The 9,700-nt window shown below is 40.8% G+C and overlaps 1 protein-coding gene across 1 annotated transcript; it reads left to right on the top strand.

Annotated features, from left to right (window-relative positions):
- The first annotated feature begins 4,970 nt into the window (after window positions 1-4,970).
- On the top strand, window positions 4,971-6,512 carry ZNF470 (zinc finger protein 470). The gene is given in 2 exon segments (XM_006878214.1): window positions 4,971-5,279; window positions 5,703-6,512. Coding segments are annotated over 2 exon segments (1,119 nt in total).
- Window positions 6,513-9,700: the final 3,188 nt, after the last annotated feature.

Below are 9,700 nucleotides of genomic sequence, written 5' to 3'. Positions count from 1 at the left end.
GGCCTCTCTAACATGTTGTTACGTGGTTGTCACTTCTGACTCATAGTGACCCTGTACCTAGTCCTGTGCTAACCGCACAATCGTTGCTACACCTGAGCTCATTGCTGCTGCCACAGTGCCCATCCATATCATTGGGAATCTTCCTCTTTTTCTTCGACCCTCCATTTTACCAAACATCAGGGACTGGTCCCTGCTGACAATATATGTCCAAAGTACGAAAGACGAAGTCTGGCCATCCTGACTTCTTCGGAGCACTCTGGCTATACTTTTTCCAACACCGATGTGTTTGTTCTTTTGGGAGTCCGTGATACTTTCAGTATTCTCCTCCAACACTGGAACTCAACTGCATCAATTCTTTTACGGTCTGCCGACGTAGGCTCTCCCAAATACCCTCCTTTTTACATGGCTTCTCTTATGTTGCTTCCATCTTTCTAACTGTTAACTCAGTTTGCAGTTCTGAGTTGTATTTCTAACAGCTCCCCCTCCTGTTTCTTAATTGATGTGCTTTTCGGTGTTGGATTGAATCATTGATAACTGAGTTTATTCGGTCACTCATTGAAGAAGCACTTCTTAACTGTCCATTGTACTAGGCACTCACTCTGCCAATGCTGCTTAGAGAGGTCAGTAAGTGTATATAAAATACCAAGAAATGTGTCATCTTTGGGGATAATATGGCGCACTGGTGGTACTATAGGGTAAGCACTGGACTACTCACCGCAAGCCCAGCAGCAGCTCCTCAGGAGAAAGAACAGGCTTTCTCTCCCATAAAGATCGAAAGCCTCGGAAACATATACAAGGTCACTATGAGTCAGAACTGTCTCAACGGCACTTAACAGGAACAGGAAGAGTGATAAGGCACGGTGACAGAGTGCGTTACCTATCACTCAGTCAACAACCAGAAGGCTGGCAGTTCAAAGCCCCAGCCGTTCCTCAGGAGAAAGATAGCCGTGTCCCTTGTTCTGTAGGGTCACTACACCCACAACAATGGGTGTAAATAACTTACCAAGTTACCAAGTCACTTTGACTCAAGGCAGCCCATGTACAACAGTCCTATGCCTGCTTCACAATTGTTGGACTGTTTGAGTGCATTGTTGCAATGTCTTTGTGTTTCTAGTACGTTCATTGTCCAGCATTAGATCAGACTATGTTCTGAAATCCATAGGATTTTTATTGGCTAACATGCTAGAAGTTAGGCAGCCAGGCCTTTATTCCTCATTTGCTTTAGTCTGGCAGCCCTGCCGAGACCTGTCCACTGTGGGAGACACTTGTCGTTTTTAGGGCTACCAATGGCAGAGCCTCCAGCACTGTGGTACCATGGAGGCACTACAATAGACAGGCAGTGTGTGTGTGTTTTACTTCAGTTCAGAGAAAAATCTACTGTCTAAGAAGAATCATTCATATTTTTTAGAGAAGTGTTTCTGTTTTTGATGTGTTATTTTAAAGTTTAGTTCAGAAAACAAGAGAGAATAGGAAAGAAGGCTGACTAGAAACTGGGACCCAGGGAGGAAGTGGGATGAGTGTTGGTACATGAGGGGAATTACAATCAGTGTCGGCAAACAGTGTCTATGAATTGTCGAATGGAAAACGAATTTGCTCTGTAAACTTATACCAAAATCACAGACACATTGAATAAACTTGATATAATAATATAAACCATAATGTACGAGGCCAACTTGGGGTGAGGAGGAACAGGGAAGACAAAAAACCCGATTAATGTCAAGTTGCCTCTGACTCCTGGTGACCCAGCGTGTGCCAGAGTTACACTGTGTACCACTTAAAACAAAAATCAGTTCTGGTCTATGATGGATACCCCTAAAGATAAAAGTGGGAATAAATTAATTAGCAAATAGTCAATGTGATGAAAATAAATTGGATAAAGCTTCTAAAAAATAAATATATTAACTGTCAGGACAACTGAGAGAATACAAAACAATAAGAAACGTCCGTGCAAGCAGGATTTGATCAGCACCATTTCTATCACTAGCCAGAAAAGTCTGGCGACCCCGTGACTTAATCCAGAATAATTATATGCGTCTCTCTTACTATAAACGCAAACAGTTTTACTGACGGTGTTAGATGCTGTGCAGTCCGTTCCGACCTAGAGTGAACCCCGTAAACTATTTGAATTGCACTGAATCATCCCTGGAGCTCCATTGTATAAGAAGGGTTTGATAAGTTTGTGGAAAAACTGAATGAAAAAGATACTGGATTTTTTTTTCCATGAACTTTTCAAAGTTCCTTATGTATATATCATAATTTAAGTCATTCTGTAAACACTTTTAATATTTTTTCCTACTTACCCAACCAACTCCTTTCGAGTCCATTTTAAGTCATAACTACCATGCAGGTCAGCGTGTAATTGTTCCCTATAGAGAGTACTGCGCCGTTAGGGAAGCAGACCACCCCAGTTTTCTCCTGAGGAGGGGCTGCTGGGTTTGAACCTCCAACCTCTTAGGTACTACCCAACACTTTGTCCATTGCACCACCAAAGCATCATCTAACGCACTGAGATAGTATATGTAGTTTTTCATTACAGTAATGATTAGGACTTTAACTATGTAACAACCATTTTATCCACACACGGCATTCACTGGATGCTTTCCTCACCTGTATCTATTTATCTATTGGGAGTTCTGGTGTGGTGCTGTGGGTGAACACACTGGACTGCAAGGCCGATGAGTCAAGCCCATCAGCTGCCCCTCGGAAACCCTGTACAGGGTCTCTGTGGGTCGAAACCGACTCAACGGTACTTAATAACAATCTATCTACCTACAAAAACAGAAATAACAATAAATACAACTTTATGCAAAAAATTTTAAAACCTAGATGAACGATGTTCTAGAAAAATCTTAATTGTCATAGTTTATACTACAAGAGATGAAAAATTTAAAAACAACACGCATCACTTCTACAAAAGTATCAAATAACTTGCTTAAGAACTGCCTCTTTCACAAGAAAAGAATTAACTGCCCCAAACAGTTTTACAAATAAATTCCATAAAACATTTGAGGAAAAATGTCAATAATGCTATGTCGTATGTTCCAAAGCAAAGAAATAAAGGAGAGCATTAAAAACACGTTTTTATATTTATTAAAAATTTTGTTTATAAAATTTTATAACATTTGATACTGTAATTTGTCATAATAGTATCAAAAAATAGAAAGTGCAGACCAATTGCAATTACGGACATTGATGAAAATTTTAAATAAAAGGTCACATTGAAATAATACAGCTTGACCAAAAATGGTTTGTTTATGGCGCACAGGGATGGCTGGTTTACGTAACTTTGTTTTGTTGTTGTTGTTAGGTGTTGTAGAGTTGGAACTGACTCATAGCGACCTTATGCACAACAGAACACACAGGCCCTTCTTCCCGTTGTTAGGTGTTGTAGAGTTGGAACTGACTCATAGCGACCTTATGCACAACAGAACACACAGGCCCTTCTTCCCGGTCCTGTGACAACCTCACAATACTTAGTACACTTGAGCCCACTGCTGCTGCTTCTGTGCCAGTCCATCTCGTTGGGGGTCGTCTTCTTTTTTTTGCTGACCGTCCACTTTACCAAGCATGATGTTCTTCAGGGACTGGACTGGTCCCTCCTGATAATAAGTCTGAAGTATGAGACATACTTCATACTGGCCATCCTGGCTTCTAAGGAGCATTCTGGCTCTACTTCTTCCAACAGATTGCTTTGTTCTTTTGATGGTCCATCATACTTTTAATGTTCTCAGACACCTTAACTCAAATGCTTCAGTTCTTCTATGGTCTTCTTAATTCTCTGTCTCACTCGCATATGAGGTTATTGGAAATACTAACACTTTAAAGTGGTCTCATACAATACATTTGCCAAATGTTGTAATACTTCGTTTGATTTCTTGACTGCTAACTTCCATGAGTGTTGATGGTGATCCAAGCAAAATGAAGTCTTTGACAACTTCAGTCTTTTGTCCATTTATCTGGATGCTATTTATTAGTCCGGTGGTGAGGATGTTTGTTTTCTTTACATTGAGATACAACCCATACCAAAGGTTGTGGTCTTTGATCTTTATCAGTAAGTATTTTAAGTCCTGTTTGCTTTCGGCAAGCAAGGGTGGTATCATCTGCATATCGAAGGTTGTTAATGAGTCTTCCTGCAACCTTGATGCCACGTTTTGCTTCATATAATCCTGCTTTTCGAATTACTTGCTCAGCATACAGATTGAATAAGTATGGTTAAAGAATACAACCCTGGTGCACACCTTTCCTAATTTTAAACCATGTGGTGTCACCTTTCCTAATTTTAAACCATGTGGTATTCCCTTGTTCTGTTTAAACAACTGCCTCTTGGTCCTTGTGAGCACAATTAAGTGTTCGGGAATACTTATTTTCCCATAATGTTGTCTGTAGCTTGTCATGGTCCACACAATTGAAAGCCTTTGTGTAATCAGTAAAACAGGTGAAAACTTTTCTGATATTTAGTGTGACCTCAGCCAAGATCCATATGACATTAGCAGTGATATCCCTTATTCCATGTCCTCATCTGAATCCAGCTTGAACCTCTGACAGTTCCCTGTCAATGTACTGTTGCACCCCTTTTTGGATTATCTTTAATAAAATTTTACTTCTGAGCTAGGACTGTCAAAGATATGTACTGCGTATGGGCATCAATAACTTCATTAACTGACTTGCTTTCTTAATATTTTTCAGACTTGAAGTATGTGTGCGTGACCAAGGTGCTATCTCCGGAGCACATTTATGAAGAAAAAACATCTCAGGCAATGCTAATGGGAAAGCTTCCAAGCTCTGGTTTTGAATATTCCACCGTGGGGGAAAACTGGACATCTGAAAACTTGTGTAGAGAGCTGCTAAGTGAGAAGACACATTTTAGTCAAGAGATAGTCAGTCATACAGATCCCCTTATTGAAGAAAGGGACTGTTCGGACAAGTCTGGGGCCATTTTTCCTCTGGATACAGCAGATCTTTCATCGCCCATGAAACCTGTCGTTCCTGTGGAAGAGAGAATATCTCTTTGTGACACAGGTAATACAAGGCTCAAAAAACATTCAGTTCTCAAAAAAGCCAAACATGCCTCTGGAGAAAAGAAACTTTTAAAATGTAATATCTGCGAGAAATTTTTTGCCCAAAACTCAAGCCTTACACTTCATCAAAGAACTCATACTGGAGAGAAACCCTTTGAATGTATTGAATGCAGGAAAGCCTTTAGTCAGAATGTCCACCTTATTCGACATCAGAGAATACACACAGGCGAAAAGCCTTTTAAATGTACAGAGTGTGGGAAAGCCTTCAGCCAGAATGCTAATCTTTTTCAACATCAGAGAATTCATACTGGAGAAAAACCTTTTCAGTGCAAGCACTGTAATAAAGCCTTCAGCCAGCTTGTACACCTTGCTCAACATCAGAGAGTTCACACTGGAGAAAAACCTTATGAATGTATTGACTGTGGAAAGGCTTTTAGCGACTCCTCATCCTTTGCTCATCATAAAAGGATTCACACTGGGAAAAGACCCTATAAATGTATTGACTGTGAGAAAGCCTTCAGACTGAACGCTTCCCTCATACGTCATCGACGATACTATCATACTGGGGAGAAACCCTTTGATTGTTTTGACTGTGGGAAGACTTTCATTGATCACATAGGACTTCGGCAACATAGGAGAATTCATACTGGAGAGAGACCATACACGTGTAATATGTGTGGGAAGGCCTTTAGCCATGGCTCAACCCTGACTATCCATCAGAGAACTCATACAGGAGAGAAACCGTATGAGTGTGCTACTTGTAAGAAAGCCTTTAACCATAGAGGGGCCCTGAAAGTTCATCAGAGACTCCATACAGGCGAGAAACCCTATGAGTGTAAAGAATGTGGGAAAGCCTTCCGGCAGAGCACATACCTTGCTCATCATCAGAGGATTCATACTGGAGAGCGCCCTTACGAATGCAGGGAATGTGGGAAGACCTTCAGGCAGAACGCACACCTTGCTCAACATCAGAAAATACACACTGGAGAGAAACCCTATGAGTGCAGAGAATGTGGGAAAGCCTTCAGTAAGAGCGCACACCTTGCTAACCACCTGAGTATCCACAGTGATGAGAAGCCTTATGAATGTGCTGAATGTGGGAAGTCCTTTAGTAACGGGTCCTATCTTGGGAAACACCAGCGAGTCCATACTGACAAAAGACCATATGAATGTTTTGAATGTGGTAAGGCATTCAGATACAAGCAGTCCCTTATTTGTCATGAAAGGTCTCATACTGATAAGGAACCTTATGAATGTAGTGTTTGTGGGAGAACTTTTAGCAAACACAATGCCCTTACTGTCCATAAGAAAACTCATACAGGAGAGAAAGCTTAGCAAGTAGAATGTAGAAAAGCCTTCAGCCAGATGACGAATTTAATTCTACATGAAAGAATCCATATGGGAGAAAGGTCCTATGAATGTACGGATTGCAGAAAAGTATTGAAGGAAAGCGTACTCTTTGCTCATCATCAGCAGATTCAGACTGGAGAGTGATCCTTGCTTACTTCCTTTTCCTGCCCCCAACACCGGAAAGCCTTATAGATTAAGCCTCCTTAAGTACCTCTGAAATTCATCCACTTTGCTTCCAGATCACATCCTGTTGTAGTCTAAGACATAACAATGTCAGTTGGATTTCTGCCTGTATGTTGCAACCAGTTCTGTTGCTCCTCTCAAATGTATTTGTAACATTGTAGCCAGCTCAGTCTTTTAAAAACAAAAATATGTTACTTTTCCATTTAAAATTCTAGTTTTGAGTATATTAGATAATCCATTAAAGGACTTTAGCACAAGTCATAAATAAAACATTAGTCTAAATGAACGCCAGCAGTGTGTTTGTGTGGAATGTGTGACTGGTCGCTTCCACAAACATCGGCCGCCTTTGCCATCAGAGCAGAACTGGGTGGCTACTGTTAGTGAATATTTTGATGAAAGATTCTGTAAAAGAATTCTGATCAAAGTGGGGAGAATACAGAATAGAGTTGCATATTCTTACGACACCCAGACTTCCTGGAGCCATGGAGATGGTATAAACCCATGAGAAACTTGTCCTAAGATAATCATTAAACTTTAAAACAAAAATATCCTCTGAAGTCTTCTAACTTGAGCAAAAGCTCTTTTAAGATCTATCAGGTTAAGTTCTATGGAGCTGGTTCCCTCTTACAATGGCCCTATATAGGGTTTCCAAGGAGCAACTGATGGGTTTGACATGTCGGCTTTGTGGTGAACAGTCCAGTGCTTATCCTACAGCACCACATCATGGGATCAGCAACCCAAAATACTCGGTAAGAAAGCTCAAAAAGGGACGAGAATGGTTGCATAATTTGAAGAATGCATAATCAGTGTTGCTGAAATGTACATGTAGAAACGAATTGGTATACTTTTCCTGTGTATATTCTCGAAAGCATTGGTGATGTAGTTAGTACTGGTTCAATTAATATTAACTGAGAATTTGCTAATGAACCAGGCTCTGTTTTAGGTGCTGACTATACAGAAGTGTACAAACATAATTTTTCTGTCCTTAAAAATGGGGTGGGGACAGACATAAAAATTTAAATTCATACAGATGCATATATGATAAATTATGTTGCCAAGTGCTGTCTTCCTGACTTTAGTTAAGTGCCATCGAGTCGGTTCTGACTCAGCAACCCTATATAGGTTTCTAAGGAGCGGCTGGTTAGTTTGAGCCACTGGCCTTGTAGTTCAAACCAACCTTGCAATCCAGTGCTTATCCGGTAGCATCACACCCTAACTCTTAGTGACCCCATAAACAACAAATGTTGCCTTATTCTGCACTAGCTCAGTGATTTTGTCTATAAGCCCATTGTAGCCACTGTGTCAGATTATCTTGAGGGTAGTCTGACCTTCTACCAACCATGGTTTGGGGATTGGTTCCTTGTGATATGTCCAAAGTACGTGTGACGATCATACCATCCTTTTGAGCATTCTGGCTGTACCTCTGGCAGTCCATCATAGATCCAATATTCACTAACATTCTTATAAATCAATTCTTTGATCATCCTATTCCTTGTCCAGCTGTTCCATGCATATGTTGTTGTTGTGTTGTTGTTAAGTGCCGTCGAGTCGGTTCCGACCCATAGCGACCCTGTACAGGGTTTCCGAGGGTGTAAATCTTTACGGGAGTAGAAAGCCTCATCTTTCTCCCGCGGAGCGGCTGGTAGTTTCGAACCGCTGACCTTAAGGTTCGCAGCCCGATTCGTAGCCACTACGCTACCAGAGCTCCTTAGGCAATTGAAAATACTGTGGTTTGGGTCAGGTGCACTTTAGTCTTCAAATGGCATCTCTGCTGCTTAACACTAAAGAAGTATTTTGCAGTAAATTTACCCAAAGCAATACAGTTATTTTGACTGGTGAGAGTCAAGAGAGTTGATGGTCCAAAAAAAGACCACGAGCGTTGTGGTTACTCTTCATTATTTAAAACGCTGGCCATTTTTATTGGAAAATAAATGCATGGTTTATTTTTTTCACTACTGTGGAGTGAATGCTGCTAATGATCCCGGAATCACCTGGATCGACAATAGCCTCTTGGTCTCTATACAGGTTCTGCATGAGCACGATGAAGTGTTCTAGAATCCCCATTCTCTGCAGTGTGATCCATAATGCCTTTGTGTAGTCTGAAACACGGGTAGACATCTTTCTAGTAAGTGAGGTACTATGAAAAGAGATGATCTAAAGAGGGAGTTGCTCGTGCCTTCTTAACGCCTAGAACATAGGGAGAGCATTAGAGGTGGGGGATGAGGAAAGAAGTAGCAATAACTTAAATACAAAGAGCGTAATGAGACTCTTATACTAGATAGTCTCAAGGCAATTACAATGCTTCAGATGTTGCAGGACAAGAGTTGATGGATCCAGCAAAAACCATGAGAGTTGTAGTTAAGAGTTTTTTGTGTTTTTTTGCTTAAAGCTCTGGCCAGTTTTTAAGAAGCTGCAAGGTTGACTCTTCACCCACCTGCCCTGGCATGCATCTAATGAAACCAAAATCACCTGGATCAATGGTTGCCAGTGTGCAAACTAGTGTCCTCCAAAGGTTGTGCCAAAGTCAATATTATTACCACTGTAGGGATGGATGCCAGTTTGGGCCAGCAACGATGTACTATATTCTGGATTTTCTCAAGACCCAGCAGATGTTGGTGAGACTGGGAGGTTTCATTTTGCTTTGATCATCGTCAGTCGGTGTGCGTCCTGCGTGTGTTTGACACACTTCATCACGAGGTGGCGTTTGGGGTTGGTCTACTCTAGTGACTTTGCTGTCTTCTTTGTCATCACTATCTTCCTGCCTTCCTTGCAAGATGGCCCCATCCAAAAGCAGCCACTAAGATGGCTGGGAGGGAGGAAAGAAAGCTGTATTCATGCTTATCAATAGTGATATGGCTGGTCAAAGGGCATTTTTTTAAAAATGGGTTTATTGAGATATGAGGGGACTTCAAAATTTTTGTGGAAAAACAGAATGAAGAGATAATGGAAATTTTCAAAAAACTTTTTGAAGCCCCTACATATAATTCACATACCAGACAATTCTCTCATTTAAAGGGTATACTTCAATGGTTCTTTTTAGCATATTCAGAGTTGTAAAAATTTTAGAACATTTTTATCTCCTTCAAAAGAAACTGCCCTTTAAGTTACCTCATCTCTCCACCTCCATCCCTGGAGGAGTTTATTTATTT

The sequence above is a fragment of the Chrysochloris asiatica genome, unplaced genomic scaffold (genome assembly GCF_000296735.1).
Source record: "Chrysochloris asiatica unplaced genomic scaffold, ChrAsi1.0 scaffold00116, whole genome shotgun sequence".
Taxonomy (NCBI): Eukaryota; Metazoa; Chordata; class Mammalia; order Afrosoricida; family Chrysochloridae; genus Chrysochloris; species Chrysochloris asiatica.
The sequence above is the reverse complement of the archived record's forward strand: the minus strand, read 5'-3'. Positions and strand labels throughout refer to the sequence as shown.